This window comes from Condylura cristata, unplaced genomic scaffold (assembly GCF_000260355.1).
Source record: "Condylura cristata isolate star-nosed mole 26May11 unplaced genomic scaffold, ConCri1.0 scaffold00006, whole genome shotgun sequence".
Lineage (NCBI taxonomy): Eukaryota > Metazoa > Chordata > Mammalia > Eulipotyphla > Talpidae > Condylura > Condylura cristata.
This window is the reverse complement of record NW_004567107.1, coordinates 22,432,836-22,450,889: the sequence shown is the minus strand read 5'-3', so window position 1 is coordinate 22,450,889 and position 18,054 is coordinate 22,432,836. Positions and strand designations below refer to the sequence as shown.

The window sequence follows — 18,054 nt, the reverse complement described above, 5'->3', positions numbered from 1 at the left end:
AATACACAACACATGGAACAGGCTGTGGGAGGAGGTGAGAGTTTGGAAAACCAGGGGCTCAAAGACATGAGCACAGTGTAACTTTCCTATCCCTTGTGATCTTCAAGAAATTGAAAACTGATTTGAGGACAATGACGGACATATGGAAAGTTTAACAGGGTAGCAGAAACCGGTTTCCTATTTCTTACAAAATCAATTTCTTCAAGGCCTCATTCTCACAGCATTGTCTTCTTATAATAAATTCTGGTGGTCATGAACTTTATCCACCAGTGAATGAGGACCCTCTTTCATAGGGGATACAATCTCTTAAATTCACATCACCCACCTTGACAGATAGAAGGTTTTCTATAGCGGTTACTTGGTTCTGTTACACTGGAAAGGAGGGAAACGGACCATTAATTCAGTTTAATCGATAGGCACTGAGTACCTATTATGAGCCACACATGGTGCTAGGAGCTTGGGGCTTCACTAGTGGAGGAGAGAGACACATGCTAACAAATAATTACACTACTGTGTGATAGAGCTAGAAAAAGAAGAATGTACAAAGCAGGAAAGTTGCGCAGGCAGGAACGTGATTAACTGTGGTAGGAAGGGGTGGACAGCAACCTGTGCACTAGCGGTGCTTGAGCAAAGGGCTGAAGGTGCGTGAGGAGTTTCAGGTGGACACGAGGGGAGAGGGCGTTCCGAGCGCTGAGCTTCCCCTGGGCAGGATGGGGACCTTAGTGTGCACTTAGGCTCACCTGAGCGGAGTGCAAAGGTTAAGTATCAAGAAGGGTGCTGTGATAATGAAAGGTCTGAACCCCACCATAAGCTGCTTAGCATTCATCCTATAGGTTAGGGTTTGGCAGAGTGTAGGTGGTTCATGAGAGGATTTTAGGTTGTTCAGGGACTTGACATTAAATAACACTGAATCACACAGTGAGAAAATTAATCCCTTTTCAATTAGTGTTTAATCCTTCTGTTAATTCAAGGAGAAAGCCTCAGCTTGGTGTCTGCATGTCTTCCACGCTTTCCTAAGATCTGGAAACTTTCCTTTTTTAAAAAGGGCCCAGGCCAGCTAGAACTGTTTTGTTTTCACTGTGTACTTATTTTAATTATCCATTTCTATTTATGGCAAGGGTGCTGGTTTTTTCTTTAGGGTCACGCTGGGAAGATTTTTAAAAATAAATTTAAACGAAACGGTAAGTTAACATTTAAGAACGAGGAGCAGCAGATGATGCAGAGACACAGGAAAAATGGTGAAGGCTGTGCACTGAAAGCCTCAAGTCTGGGAAACAAAGCCGTTCTTTCTGTGGCTAGTGGAAAGGTTCCAGCAGGCCCATTCAGGGAACTCTTCCTCTTGCAGACAGCAGCGCGGTGAATGCAGGAGAGCACAAGCATCTGGGGAGAGGTTAGTGAGGAGCTGATGAGCTGGGCAGTGTGGTGTGGCCACGGTCAAGTCTGTCGGGTTCTCCTGGTGTTCCCCAGGGTACTTTATGCCAAGGGATTCTACGTGCTCTCTTGGCTTGGGCTGGGGTTGAGTCCTGATGGAGTTGGGGTCTCTGCTGCCTGGCATGTATTAAAGGCATATTTGGAGTAAAGGTAGAGTGAGATTTGGTTGTTTTTCTAGTATCCCAACCAACTGCAGATTTTACTTAGAAACAGATACACTCTCAAAAAATTTAACTAATCTATTTTCATGAATATAAGCGGGCATCTTAGCTTTAAATTTGATTGCCAAAGTGTCACTCACTCTAACCATGTCCCAGCTGTAGTGCTTCTCTGCTGTCAATTCCTCAAAGTCCCTTCTTCTCCCCCAGGTTTGAGATGGACACCTCACTGGAGGGGACTCAGGATAAACGCTCATGTTTGACCCTATTTGGGAAGTGTGAAACCCTGCTCTCGTTTCCTGTCTTTCCGGCTGTGGTTGTATTTTGAGGATTACGGTACAACCACCTGGCTCAGTGTAGGATGGAGCATGGGAGGTGAGCCTCAGATTAGCATAGAAAATATGAGCTGGCTGTCCATTAACTGGTTCTAGGAAGGTTTTCCTGAAGAAAACAAGGTTGCAATAAAAATGTCCCTCATCTTTTTATTTGAATTTAGGAAGTATTTTTATGCATATTAACTCATCAAAACCTGTATCAATAAGTTAGAATAGCACAGGAGGTACTCAATAAATATTTGTTTAATGAATGACTATAATTTAACATGGGGAAAACCTCAGGAAAATTTTGCAAAAAATATACAGATGACTCTGAAGCTGGAACTTGAAATCAGAGGTTCTGGATTTCCCTCTCTCTCCAAAGCTATCTTCTTGGTCTCAAATGGAAAGTGCATAATACAGATACTACTTGGTGTCTATTAAGACTATTAATGCCATAGTTCTGCTATAATATAGGCTAAATAGGTTTTGTGGCCTGACCTGAGGTCTTTACAGTCACAGATGACATTGTTTCAATGGAAAATCAATTCTGAATAGGAGCTTAGTTCATCAGCAAATCATGGTAACTTATACATGGTAAGTTATATAGTCATGATGTACTATAATCATGATAGCTGAATACTGGTTTTTCTGTATAGATATAATGATAGGGACTAATTCAATGATTTAATATTATCAATTTAAAAAATCACATTACACATTTCAATTCTCAGAGATCTGAGGCTTCTGGGCAGCTGTATCTTAGCAGAATGTTATAAACCACAAAATTATTTGCGCATTTGTGGAAGGTCTTAAAAACCAGGTCCTGTAAGTTTGCTAATGATTCCTACCTCAGTTTATCTAGCTTCAGGGCAACATGGGAGAAACATGAGGATAGAGGATGGATGTTTCTCTGAGTTATACTCACAAAACCTGGAGAATCTGATACAATCTCTTAAGGTACCATGCACCAATTTTCAAGTTATTCTAATAGTGAACCACTATTATTTTTTAAGATGTATGTCTCATCTTTCAGGAGTACTGGACCAAAGAATGAGAGCCATAATACTGCCATAGTAAAATAAAATGAAGCTCAGTTGATATGTGTTTGTTGAATGAATAAATAAGAGTACATATTCTGTTTTAGGAAGATCTAGCAGCTGCGAGGAGAATGGTTTGGAGGAAAAACCCCACAAAAACCTAGAGCTCCAGTGATCATTCAATAGTATTGGTGAAGAGAGTTAATCTCTTGTGAAAATAAGAAGGAAGGATGGACAGATGAGAAACACACAGAGGGAGGTAGCAGAACCTGATGAAAAGACAGGGAGAAAGAAGTCTAAGATGTGATGAGAAATCTTGTCATAATTTAAGGGGACACCATTTTCACAACATGTATAGAGAAAAATTCAGGAGTCTGAACTTGGGAAAAGCCCACAGTAGAATGTATGAGGTCTGGTTATTGTCTCACTGTTTTCACCTTCATCTCCGAAATTGCACCCATGGACAGTGTTATGGATAGTACCAAGGAGAGTCCATTTCTTAATTTATTCAACAAATACTCATTGTAATGCTCCTTCCTACCTCAGGGATTTCACAATTTGATTTCTTTCTTTGTAAATGTTGTTCCCTCTGAAATTTACACAGTTCATTGCTTACTTCGTTCTCTGCTCAAATGTCACCTCTTCAGACAAGCTTATTGACCATTCTCTAATCCATTACCCTGCTTTTAATGTTCTCTACTGCATTTACCTCTTCTTAAAAATACCACATTACATATTTGTTTATATGTCTTACGGTCTCCTCTGATAGGATGCAAGTTCTTTATGAACAAAGAACTTTGCTATTTTTTGCTATGTTTCAAAGATTACAGTAGGCACTGAACTCAGAAATCTGCTCATTGCTGCTTGGACGAAGTGAAGACATAAAACTTGGGGTGGAGAGGGAGACAATGTACATGAGTCGATTCAGTCAGATGTCTGGAGACTGAACTAAGAGGTATAAAGAGCAGAGATGATTTGGTTAGAGTGGTGAAGTTACATAGCAGGCATGCTACATCTTATCATGGTAAATCAAAATCACACTCACATACAAGTTATGGTAATGCAGAAGAAGACACTGGTGTCCAGAAAGAAGGTTGACACAGATGGGAAGTGAGAGTTAAGAGATGAGCTATTGGGTCCCAGGGGAAAGGAAAAAGATAGCATCCATTCTTTGCAGTGGTGGAGCTTATCATACCCCCTGAGCCCATATACATCTACTTCCTGTTTTTCTTTTTAAAGATTTATTTATTTATACATACAGAACTGGGGTACAGGCCAGAGATGCAGGAGTAGTGAGAGGAGTCACCAGAGACAGTGGGGAGCAGAACAGGCAGATCAACAAAGTACACTAATGAGGGGAGCAATGGGGTGGGTCAGGAGAGGTCTGCTGTGCCATGTGGGTCACCTCCAGAGCGGGGATGGAACCCACACTGAAGCGGCAGCGGGCTCACTTGCAGTGCTGCGTCCTAACCCGTTGTGCCACCAAGGGGGGCCTACTTCCTGTTTTTACCTTTAGTACTTGAGCACAAATTCCTTATTTCTGAGATCCATGGAGTGAGTTACTGGTTCTTATAACTGTGTGCCCTATGACAGCAAGAAACCTGTCCAACTGAACTTTTATGAATAAGGAAAAATATATCTGTGCTGTCAAATACAGTAGTCACTTCCCACTTGTGGTCACTGAGCACCTGAAATGGGGTCTGAGTGCCTGAAAATCTGCCAATGGAACTTTACATCATTTACAATTAATTTATTTGGCTATGTTTTTGGTTCTTTATTACTCCAGAAGTCAAAAGCAAGAAACACCATCAGTAAAAGACAATGAAAGGCCATACAAAGAGAACCACAATGGTGTCAAAAAATACAAGAAGAAGGTATTCTACAGAACCAAAATCTGTAATAATGTTAAGGAGGATGAGGTTGGTAAAGCTCCATTAGTAGCAGCATTAATTTTTTTTTATTACTTTAATGGGGAAAACCTAGATTCATATAATAGGGGTAAAACAAATCATGAAACAATCCAATCAAAGGCAAATTATATAGCTATTCAAAATAATGGGAAAATTATAGTGACATGGGGAGGTGCTTCTAACATATGGGTAAGTTAAAAATATTATAGTATAGGATGGTTCAAATTTTATAACATGTATATATGTCTAGACCTCTCGGCTGTAGATTTAAGGATGATTTTTTATTTTACTCTATATTTTAATTTTCAGAGTTACCCACAATGAAATGGCTGCATCTTTTTACATTGCATTATGAGCTAAAGGAATAGTAAACATGTGGCTAACCTAGTTAGCCATGCTACATTTCTACTGTTAGGAATTGGCATTCATATTTTCTTTTCAAGCCTGTAGACAAAGACTTTGATATCTTTCTTTATGGGCTTATAACTGCAAACAACAAAGATTTCTAAATCTTCTAAGATGAACCTAGATTTCCCACAGGCAAAAACAAACAAAAACAACCACCAGGAAGTGGACTAAAAGTTTCTTAGAGTCCTCTTCCTGTTCTGTGGGTCAGTTTCCTAGGATGCTGTAGCTGAAAGTTACAGTTTAGGCACCACTAGATGGCTCTGCTTGCCTGCCACCAGGTTGAAGGCGCATGGGATGAATTCAGGTATGGATTTGTCATTCATTTTCAGGTGTACATTCAACATTTCCTTCCATGTATAACACAATGCATGATGGAACTCAAATTACCCTCATTTAGCATCAACACAATAACTGCTCTCTCTGTGTACCTATTAAATTTATAATACATAGAAGCAAATTCCTTGTTTAATGGATCCCTGTTTAAGCATTTCTGATAGGAAATGAAAACATAAAATTTCACAACTGAGCCAGGCTGTGTTTCTATCAGATAAAGACATGCTAAACATTTAGTTTTTTATGGAAACAAATATTTTAAATCTTTAATCTGCAAATTATTGATTAGCTTTTGAGTTAAAATCCTTGTATATGGGCCTTCCCTGGTGGCGCAGCGGGTTAAAGCACAGCACTAAGAAGCTTAAGCCACTTCTGCATGAGTTCAATCCCCGCCTGCCCTGGAGGAGATCCACATGGCCAGGCAGACCTCTCCTGACTAGCCCCGCTGCTCCCCTCAGCAGTGTACTTCGTCGATCTGCCTGTTCTGCTCCCCACTCTGTCTCTGGTGAATCCTCTCACCCTCCACATTTCTGGCCTGTATCCCAGTTCTGTATGAATAAATAAATCTTTAAAAAAAAAAAAAAAGCCTCGTATATGAAACTACCAATGGATTGTGTTCAGGCTATGCAGTAAGAGTTCAGCTAATGGCAACTTTAATTGGGGGTATTCCTAAGTCATTCACAAGAATACTACTGAAACATCCAGACCAAGCTATTGTTTGGAACTATCCAGATTCAACCACTGGCAGGGATGAAAATACAAAGCTAATCTACAAATATAAAACCCCATCTTGTAATACTGAAATGCCATCAATTCCAAATGCTCAAATTATGTCAACTTGGATGTTTCAAAAAATAAAAATTTTCCTTTTTGCCTCTTCTTTTCTGCCAATGCTCAGTTGGAATAACAATAGTTTTCTTTAATTGTACCCAACTGTTCTTAAAAATTTTAAAACATTAGCCTGGAGAGAACCAAATGCATCAAAATGTTACTACTCAAGGTCATCTGTGGACACCCATGGGGTAGTACTGCCTATGCATCATTTTTATATTCAGAAAAGCAATATGCATTTTTAATATCTCTCAGAGTTGTGTGCATCAAACAGTTCTGATGTAGTCAGCATCCAATAAAACACAGAGCTTGCCTTATGGGTATCTTTTTCCTACAAGCCTTAATATATCACATCGCTACTGCCCCTTAAGCTTTGAACCATAAGTCAGTTACATTAGTAATGGATAAAACCTATAGGAAAAAGGGGAAAATTTCTGAACCTTCCATTCATACCAAGTTGAATCCTATCCTTTCTAACAACTCCCTTCCCTCCAAGAACCCTGAAATATCAATTGGATAATGGTTACGAGTTGGTGGGGGTCACTGCTCTTAAAAGACCCAAGCTTATCTCTCTTAAATTTATTCATTTGTTCAGCTGCAAATGTGTTAAACTGAACCAGAATCTGCCTCTTCAGGCTGGGGCAGGTTACCTTCTCTTTTTTACCTCTTCCACACGTAAGTCTATGTGGCAAGTATATTATAATAATTAGTTTCTTATTGCCACCATAAATAAATTACAATCATCAGTCTTTTAAAACACAAATCTATTCTCTTATTAGTTATAACTGGAGGTCACAAGTATGAAATCAATTTCACTTAACTGAAGTCAAGGTGTTAGTTGGTCCTTCTAGAGCCTCTGAGGAAATAGTTCATTTCCTAGGTCTTTACTTAGCTTGCAGTCTTCCATCTACAAAGTACATCACCCAATCTTTGCTTCCATCATCACATAGTCATAGTACTTTCTCCCCTACAATTTCTGCAACATTCTTTTTTTTTTAATTTTTTAAAAAAGATTTATTTATTTATTCATACAGAACTGGGGTACAGGCCAGAGATGCGGAAGCCGAGAAGATTCACCAGCGACAGAGTGGGGAGCAGAACAGGCTGACTGACGAAGTACACTGGTGAGGGGAGCAGTGGGCGGGTCAGGAGAGGTCTGCCGTGCCAAGTGGATCTCCTCCAGGGCAGGCGGGGATCAAGCTCAGGCGGAAGTGGCTTAATAAGCTTCTTAGTGCAGTGCTTTAACCCACTGCACCACCATGGAGGGCCAATTTCTGCAACATTTTTAAAAGGAGCATTGGATCCACCTGAATAATCCCGGATAACCTGTCTCAGACTGCTTAATGGACTTGCAGCTGCAAAGTCCCCTTTACCATAGAAGATAAAGTAATCACTGGAGGTCCAGACAGGGAGAGCTTTGGGGATCATTCCCCAGCCTAAATGTGTCAACTACACAATTGTGCCATCCTCCACAATTTTTTTACCACTTCCTTCTTTCATTTGCCCAGATAAAAGCTGGTAAGTATCAAGAATCAGAATTAGGAAATGCTACCTAAACCTGAATCCCAAGTCAGATGCTCCAATCCAATCTTTCCCTAATGACCCAGGCACATGGGTACTGCACATAATGTATTAGTGAGTCAAGTGTGAATGTCATTTACATTCTTCTGTTCCTTATGTTTAGATCCTGGGAGCCTCCATTGAAGAACTAAGGTATTATACAAAGTAAGACTTGTGAATTCCTCACTGATACTGACAGAACTAGAACACTATTCTCGGACAGAAGTGCTCAGTAGATCTAGTCATTTCTGAAACCACACAAAGGAGCAAGCTGATTGAAACTGGACCACAAAACTCACATTACTGCTAACCAACTTCACACACCAACCCTGAGTGCACTTCAGTGAATTGGAACTCTAAGTGGGGTTTCAAAACAGCAGGTTGCTTCCTAAGCCTAAATGTAAGGCTGATACTCATATTAAATATGCACAGAGCAGCACTTGAGTTCTAATCCTATCTCCTTTTTTTTTTTTTTTAAAGATTTATTTATTATTCATACAGAACTGGGGTACAGGCCAGTGATGCGGAGGGTGAGAGGATTCACCAGGGACAGAGAGAGGAGCAGAACAGGCAGATCAATGAAGTACACTGCTGAGGGGAGCAGCGGGCTGGTCAGAAAAGGTCTGCCGCGCCATGTGGTCAGCTCCGGGGCAGGCGGGGAATCAAATTCATGTGGAAGTGGCTTTAGCTTCTCAGTGCTGTGCTTTAACCCGCTGCACCACCAGGGAGGGCCCCCTATCACCTTTTATTAACCTTGCTCTGTCAACACTTTGTATGATCATTATCATAAAAAGAAACCAGGTCCAGGTCTGGTGCTTAGAACTTTGTGTCCATGATGTCATCCTCACCATAACTTTATGGTATAATTATATGGATCAAGATATTGAGGTATGGAGTCATCATAGCTGTTTCTCAAGGTAAGATGTTCAGAAAGTTGTAGTATTAAGATTCAAACACAGAGTTGTGATTCTCAAAAACCTATTTTCTTAACATCGATTTTCCCCTTTTACAGGCTATTTTTGTCTCATTTGCAAAGTAAAGATTATCCTATTTGCCCCATTTACCTCACAAAATAATTGTGAGAATAAAATTAAGAATAGATGTGACAGGGCCTCGATCAACTTGAACATACTCTCCATTTTGTTTTGTCTTGAAATCTTTATGAAATTGTGAAGCTAATATATATTCTTCACTTACTACTCTTAATTATTTAAGTAACACATTTATTTTTAGAAAAATAAAAGCATGGATAGGGGAAAATGTGTATTTCAACTATCTAATTATAATTACTCTTAGCAGTTTTAAAAATAAAAGTCTAGGCTTTAAACTGTATAGACCATTCACATACATTTCATAATTTTTCTATCTGTGTTAGTAAACATATTTTCATTTTAAATGGACCTATAGTATTCCATTGTAAATGTCAAGATATCATGGATTCATGTAATTAACTTCCTGTTACTGAACTTTTAGTGTGAAATATTCTAAAACAGTCAAACATAGAAGTAGACATCAAAATATTCTTAAACAATCAAACATAGAAGTGACATCTCCCCCTCATCCCTTTATTTTCTATAGTAATTCAAAATAGTGATGAACCCAATCTAATTTTGGAATATAGACCAGTACACTAAATTCAGAACAGCTACTGGTCTATTTTCCTTAGTGACTTTCCAGTTCCTACAATACATAGCTCTTTTGAATACTCCACATGTTGTCTACACATTGTTATCTACCTCACAGGTCAATTAAGAGGATTATATGAGCATATCTGTGAGAAGCCCTATAAAAATCATACATACTTCAAAAATACATGATTGAATTTTTCCCCAAACCTATATCTCAAATGAATAACAATGCATCATGGTTCAGTCTAAGTAAAAAAGAAATCCATCCAACTAATTCTTTATCACTTGAACCCATGAAGGCCCGTCCCCGGTCACCCCTGGCCTTTCAGTGTCAAGGTCAATGCCAGCTGATAAAATACCAGTACAGGGAGGTATGCTTAACTTGCTTCCCTATGCAGATCAGTCTCCCCTGAAAGTGCCTGAATCTTACAGATCGGTAAGGACCTTTTTTGGTCTGATAAGCATAGATGCTGAGATGTTTTTCTTCCTTTTTGCCTAGTTTTATAGATTTAGCCTCACATTTCTGTGCTGAGAGATCCTCCACTCTCCGGCTTATACTACTGTATAGGTAGAGTGGGCGGAAGACAATGAGATTCTCATCTCTACATTTAGTGGTGCCACTGAAGTACCTTGCTACAGAGCCCACCATCTTCTAGGGCAAAAGTACTCCAAGCAGCTGTTTTTTTTAAGTGCTTGTTAGCTGTGCGTGATGAGATAAGGGGTTTGTGCCAGTAGAACCAGCATGCTGCTTTCTTCATCAGGAAGACTTGCTGTGACTATAATGTCAATGAGCCAAACATTATGCTTCGTGGTATAGTGAGTGTAGGGGAAGGGTGGGTGAGACTGTGTGGCCATAACTCAGAAGTGATTTACTCTACATTTGCTTATAGGAGAAACTTATAATCAATATGAGAGGCCAACATTTCTGAAAAACTTTCTTACCGAACTTTCTATGGTGGCAACAAAGACTCTATTACAACAGTGTTAGATATATCACAAGTTAAAAGTTGCTTTTGGTACAGAAATAGTACCTGTAGCCTGTTTTTGTACTCCCAGTTCATACAGAACTGGGGTACAGGCCAGACATGCGGAGGGTGAGAGGATTCACCAGAGACAGAGCAGGGAGTAGAACAGGCAGATCGATGAAGTACACTGCTGAGGGGAGCAGCGGGCGGGTCAGGAGAGGTCTGCCACGCCATGTGGATCTCCTCCAGGGCAGGCGGGAATCGAGCTCATGCAGAAGTGGTTTAAGCTTCTTAGTGCTGTGCTTTAACCCGCTGTGCCACCAGGGAGGGCCCAAACCCAGTTACTTTTTTTTAAGAGAAAGAAAACTAGGAACTAGAAAGTAAGGTAGAAGATAAAGACCTATCACATTGAGTCATATCCTAGTTGGGTTAATAGCTATTAATGAAGAATTAGGATTGGATGATTCTACCAGATTACGACCAACAAATACCTCTTTGCTAGTTATTTTGCTAGTAGGACAAGCTTTTTCAAAGAATTTCACTTTCTTATTTGATTCACAAAACATCTATCAGATCTATTAGATCGGTAAGGACCTTCTTTGGTCTGATAAGCACAGATACTCAGAGAGAGAGGCACTTGGACAGATTAAGTAATTCGTAAGAGACAGAGGGGAACTGAGAGTCTCTGACTTCTATTTAAATACTTTCCATTATACAGTGCTCTTTTAACCAACACGGTTGGAAATTGACTGAAGGTGTTCATCAAAGAAAATCCAATGGCACAAAATCCATGGTGCCTTCTGCAACATGAGGAGATAAAACATTAAGGAATTATACTTTGAAATTGGCCTTCTGATAACTCAGATACTTAGTTCATCCAATTCAATCATAAGTTAGCTCAAAGATATAATAGTTGAAGAAGGAAGATCAAATATTCTCTATGACTATACTGTGGCAGGTGCAAGAAGTGTGGGTGACAAAGACTAATTGCCCAATGAATAAAGTCTGTTAGTCTCTTCTGCTCTATTTACTTAACATTGTTAAAATTTCCCAAATCAAAACTAAAAACTTCCAAATTAGTCCCAGATCTCTGTTCTTCCAGAGAACTTGTGAACAATCACTGCTAAGAAAAGTTTTGCATCGCTTGGCATTTAATTTGAAATCATTTATCTTCAAGTCAGCCACAATTAGGTGCTACTATCAGCCATTCATCATGAATTGAGGAAGAAAACATTTCCCACAGAAGACCGAATGGAGCTTTGTGTGGATCAAATCAAGGAAAATGGAGCTTTGTGTGAATCAAATCAGGTAAAAGCAGATATTTTAAAAAATAAATGCCCTTTACCTATCACCTGAAGTCACCTAAATTAGTGATGCTAACCAAATTGCAATAAATAGGCTTCAGCAATTAGCCCTATCTTATCAAAGAGTGTGGACCTTCTAAAACACTTACATTTCCATGGGAACAAATATACATTAGCATAAATGGGCTAATTATGGTTAGCATATTCAACAAAAAATGTTGAAAATAGTATGTGCACTCACTTTTTAATTGTCTGGGGTTACAAAGTCAGGAGATTATTCCATCAACTCTGTCTCCTGGAACCAATATGGAATCATGAAATAAACAGTTTAGAAAGAAATGTGCATCTGTCACTACCTCAGCAGGCAAATTTAAGGAGCTGACATTGTGAAACCATACAAAACTACTGGACAGTAAAGTAAGATAGGGCAGGGGAAGAATAATAACTATAATATATAACTTAAAAATAAGTGTAATAAGACCCATAGACAGCATTTTTATTTAAGGGTCACAGGAAAAGAATTTAGAACTAAGAAGTGGCAATTTTAATAAAATGAGGTAGCTTCAAGTGGAAGTTTGAATGTGGTAATAAAGTCTGGTTTTACTTTTGATGGAAATGTGATTTGATTCTAAAGAATAAACTTATATATTTTATTACAGAGAAAATACACACATGGTTTCCAAAAGAGGGTAATTATATTACTTTTAATGGATTTTCCTGCTAGAAAGAAGTTTGTTCCTTCCAAACGGATGCTTGTATGTGTGTTTGAATAAAGAATACACTGAAGTAACATTATTGTGTGCTTCTTTGTGGGGAGAGGGGCTGATTATTTTAGTGTTTTTTTTTTCCCCATTCAGGAACTGGCAAAATGCTATTAAAACTACTATTTATTGATTAATTAAAGGCTTCATGTGAAAGAAGTTAGTGACCTAAAGAAAATAAGAGAAAATAGTATGGCTGTTCCTGTTCTCAAAGTAATTTTGATTTATCTGAACAAGAGACACCCTTTGATTTCACTTGCTTATGTAGAGAAGTTCAATTTCTTCTAGAATCCTTAGACATTGGCACAATCGACAAATTAGGTCACAGGGCAGAAGATGCCAGGGAAGACTGTGGCTAAATTAAGTCAATTTTCCTTAATGTATAAAATGACTTTGACATGCTTTTATCTCAAAAAAAAAAAAAAAGAAATGATAAAGTTAAAAAAAATTAACATCCCATGAGTATATTAGAGAATGGTTCACTTTTCAAAAGAAAGGGAAATACCAATTATTATTCTTTGATGACAGTATACTGTGGTCACATCCTAAAATTACATATTACAATGACTTGGCTTTTAACTTAATACAGAATATCAGAGAATGACATTTAAATGATACACTAAAAGTAAGGTAAGTTAGAGATGTTTGAATTTAAAATATAAGGAGACATGAAAGAAAATGTTGTTGGGCAACTAGATCTGAGTTAATAAAATCACTGTCCCTTTCAAGATGGGTGTCATGAAAGAAAAGTGATTAAAATGCATTTCTGAATTGAGTTTTGGAAGTTAACACGTTTGGCAGAGTATTTATTTTATTGTCAGCTTGCAAGGTTTGTCCTTGAGGACTTTTTTCCCCAGGGGTCTTAAAGCTTTGAAGTCTCCTGATCCTAGATGCCTGTTTCATAGTTTCTTTGCTGTATTGCTCTGTGTAATGCACAATTTCCCTTCCAACTAAGGAACACTAATTTGGGGGAAAATTCTTGCTATTTAAGATTCTTGACAAACAATCTACATAAAGTGGAAAGAGTCTGGAGATGGAATACTATTGGCAATTTATTAAGTAGTAGGTAATAAAGGAGTAATGATGAGAAGCTAGTGATGCTAATTCTTGTGTTTTGTTGAATATGATTCTGCATACATATTAATAATGATGCACCCTATCGATGCAATTTCATGTTTATAACACTTTGGCCAATGGCAGCATTGTGCACCTGTGTTTTCCATGTCTTCCCATCTGCTGCCTCCAGTCATTCGGATTCAGGTGATGGAAATATTTTATATAAGAGCTAATTAGCCTGAACTCTATAGATCAAATCTCAACAGTTCAGCATTAAATAGGAATCATTTGGGGAACAGCTGAAAGTAACTTGTACCTGCCTTTCCCAAGATAAAGAATGTAAGGTTCAGTTTTCTAGAGAAAGTTATCTCTAATACTTCGTTGGTATTTTATGCACATATTCTACCAAAGTTTTCACTTGCATATGCCCTTATTCATTATTGTTTTACCTCTGTATATATATCAAAAGTGGAAGGGAGAAAAATTTTCCAGCAAAGAGGACAGAGTGAAAATTATAAAGAGTTCGAAATTCTCCAGTGTCTGGGCGCTTTTACTAGTACCTGGATGGGTGAACTTTGATCAAGTCCGAGAACTTAGTTTCTCAATCTTTAAAATGGGTCCAAAACCAATGACCTATTCATAAATACTTTGTGCAAGGCTTAATGAAAATTAATTTTTGATTAAAAAACTCAGGATACTCCTATTGTAGGAATTCTGCCCCTTCCTTAATATTTAACCAATCATTATTGACAACTGTTTAGTGCACAAATAGCTTCTTTAATTGAAAAGACATGTAGGATTTTTAACCCATAGCAAAATGGATCACCAGATTCTTCTCCTCTTAGTAATAAATTGGAGCATTAATAAGCTGAATACAGCAACAACAAATAGCCCGTCTCTGGATCCACATCACGTAGAAAATAGGCGCAAAAAAACCATCCCAAACAAGTCCCCCCACCCACCCCATTTTTGACTACCAGACATTTCTAAGTCATCTCCATACCCAAGACTAATTAACCACCCTTGAATCAATCGCTCTTGTATTAGGCAGAGAGCCTATTTACTCAAAGGAATTCAGAGGGATGTGATTCCTCACACACTCGCCTTAAGCAACCTTTTTAAAGAAGTCAAAGAGAGCAGATGCTGCTCCTTCTGCCACATGCTTTCAGAGCACCTCAAGGGACTGAAAGACTAGAAGAATCGGGATTCTCCATCTCCATCACCTATGTGAATCTCGATTACGCTCCACTACCCTGAACTTTCGACTTTTACTTCCGTCCAACATCCGCCAAGTTTCTCCCAACTGTTCAAACATGAAGGTTTTATCACATAAGCCTCACTTCTTCCCTTTGCAAACCCTAGCCCTCATTTTATTTCCATTAGCGCTGCAAATGTGTTATTTTACATCTACTGAGATCCTTCTACTACCTACACTTGTGGACCGACCCTTAGCCCGAGCAAGGCTGCAATCCCTCGGGTAACGACCCCCAGCAACGCCCATCTCCACTCCACACGCCAGAATCCTCTCACCTGACTCTCCCGCGGAAACTCGTAGCGCACGATGCTGATCACTGGAATGTGCAGGACAGAGCTCACCAAGTCGAGCTCCATCATCTCGCCTTGACTCTGAGGAAAGGCGAGCAGCGCCGATACCCCTTGCACCACCACAGTGTGACACACGCTCTGCAGAAAGGAGAAAGGGTCACTACTCCACGGCGAGCTAGGAGAGGAGAAGGGCAGCAGTGGCAGATCGCCCAGGCCCGCCTCGATGGCCATCACTACTTCCAAAGACAGATTGTAGGGCAGCAGTCCTCCGACGCGGTTCAAGTTGTCCACGGCAAAAAGGAGAGCGTCCCGTGGCCACAGGGTCTCGGTTCCAGAACCCTCCCCGGGCTTCCGGGCGCCGGGCGGCCCCCGGCCATGCAGGGCGCTCCCCAGCCATCGTGCGCCGGGAGAAGGCGCCGGGGGCCGCCAAGTCCCTGGCTCCGGCTCATCCCTCTGGGGCCCTGCCGGGTGGCCGTCTGGAACTCGGCTGGTCGTGCTGGGGGCCGTGGTCCAGGGCTGCAAGTGCACTGCGCCCACCCTCACCGCGTGCCCGATGCGCTTGAGGATCTGGCAGGGCTGCGGGTGCGAGGAGGAGCCAGGCACCCCGGCCAGCACCAGTGCGCAGGGCGGCGGCAGCAGCAGACAGACCCTGCTCAGCAGCCACCACAAACTCAGTCTCCTCATTACTGAGACCCGCAGGGAGAAAGCGCGCCCCCTCCTGCGCCCAGCTTGCCCCGCTGCAGCCACCGCCTAAGGTCTCCGCCCCCAGGTCCCGCGCGCAGCTCACTCGACGCGGCGTGGCGGTCCCAGAAGCTGGAGCGGTCTCCGCGCCATCCAAGTTGGAGCCTAGCACGCCCTCGGCAGTCCCAGAGCCGGCTCCCAGATCCCTCTGCCGGGCATTCTGTGCCCGCCCGGTCCCTGCGCCGCGCCGGGCAGGCGGGCAGGCCAGCGCCTGTCACCCGCGGCTTGGGTGCCCGCTCCCTGCCCGCCCCATCTGCAGGGCGGCTCCAGCACTGTGTCCGGTCCCGCGGGGAGGCTGGGCTGAGACACAGCCTGAGTTTCGAGGGGGCAACGGTGTCAGAGGAGGCAACGCGCTCACTTGGACTCTTTTCTCTTCCTTTTCCGCCCAGGCGAGACCTACTTATTTCCTGGGGTCGCGCAGGGAAAGCTGTTCACGCCCGTGGTGCGGTAAAGCAGCAGCGACACGGTCCTCGCTCCCCCGTCGGCCACCCTCTCGCGGGCTCCCCCAGCGCTGCCTTCATTTTGCTTCTTCCCTCGCTACTTCCTCTCTTCCTTTCTTTCCGTCCTCTTTCCGCCCAGTCGCCGCCGCCGCTTGCTTCCTCTAAGAAGCGACGCGACTGGCCAGCAAAGGGTGGTGGTTGGGCTCGGAGCGCAAAGTTCTCCCCGCCTCAGCCGGCGCCTCCCTGTTGCTGAGCCCTGGCGCCAGCCTGTCGCTTGGCTGCGCTAAACGCCCACTGATGGTGAGATTCCCGGGTGGCTCTTCCCGCGCCCCTGGAAAGTCGTCTCCCCTCAAAGGCTGTAAGTCGTAGTTTGCGAAATTCCCTGCGCCCTAAGAGGGCAAGGACTCCCAGCTACGCAGATTTCTGAATCGGAGCGGCGCTTGAGGAATTAAAATCCAGCAGTTGAGCGGGACAGGTTCAAAGTGGCTGTGACTTCAACCAGCTTCTCTGCGTCATGTCGCTTTGAAGGATTTTCTAGCAGAGGGTATTAAAGCAAGAATCATGCACATTTCATCTCCCCAGATTTCTTCTCTCCGGTATTTGAGGATCCCGATGCTTTAAGGTTCTCGGGATTAAAACTGACTTCCAAGCAATTATTTGGTCAAGAAAATAGATATAAAGTACTTTTAAAGAGTTTCAAGTAGTCAACGGCAGCTCCCAACTTAGATCTAGAGTCATTTAGATCACTGTTTTGAGTAAGTTCTGTCATTTGCGTTGTTAAAATAGCAAGGTCAGTAGGTTTTGTTTCCTCTAGGATCTGAATGATCTAGAATTAGAAGGAAAGGAGAGGGTTAAGGGCAGGCCTGTGATTTCCACACATACAGTAGATTTATTTATTTATTTTTTGGTCAGTATCATTTAGAAAGAATAGGAGAGATATCCAAGGGGCAGAGCAATTCAGGATCAGCAATTCTAAATTTCAATTCCAGTTCAGAGAATCATGACCTTGACAATTCATTTCACCTGACCTTGCCCTCCAGTTTGGATCTGCTAAATTGTTATGCAAATACAGATAGCTTTTAGCACTGAAGAGTTGTTTTGATTCCTTAGCAGTAGTTTCCATCTTTAAATCCTTGGGCTGAAGAGACAATAGCTAAATAAAATTCCCAAGAAGACTGCAAAGTGAATGTTGTTTTCCTCAGCACAGACCTTTAAAGGAATTGCAGAGCAAACTTACCTAATACTCAAAACAACTCTTGTGAGGCTGGGATGCCAGGGAGGAAAAGGCCAGGAGGGAAAAGTGAAAATCCTAGTGGAGACCAAACCAGAAGGAAAAGGGGCCCTCCTGAGGTCCTACAGTGCATCCCAGACTTGGAAACCAAAGTACCTCTTGCCTGCTCAAATCTCCCTCTTGCTCCAGGTGATGCCACTGATTGGGATCTGAATAAGCAAAGTGCAGAATTTCCTCCTGTGTGCCTTGCAGGAAGGTTGAGAATCTATTAAAGATTGAGTAGTGGCCTCCCTCCCTGGTGGTGGTGCAGTGGGTTAAAGTACAGCACTAAGAAGCTAAAGTCACTTCCCACTTCTGCATGAGTTCTATCCCTGCCTGCCCCTGAGGTGACCACATGG

General features: G+C 41.5%; 1 protein-coding gene across 1 annotated transcript in view; it reads right to left on the bottom strand.

Moving 5' to 3' along the window:
- The window catches only part of GRIN3A (glutamate receptor, ionotropic, N-methyl-D-aspartate 3A), a 141,191-nt gene extending 124,620 nt beyond the window's left edge, over positions 1-16,571 (bottom strand). The window contains exon 1 of the mRNA XM_004677465.2: positions 15,230-16,571. Coding sequence (XP_004677522.1) covers positions 15,230-15,928 — 699 coding nt within the window. The 5' untranslated portion in view covers positions 15,929-16,571. The remainder of the gene's footprint in view (positions 1-15,229) is intronic.
- Between the last annotated feature and the right edge of the window lie 1,483 nt (positions 16,572-18,054).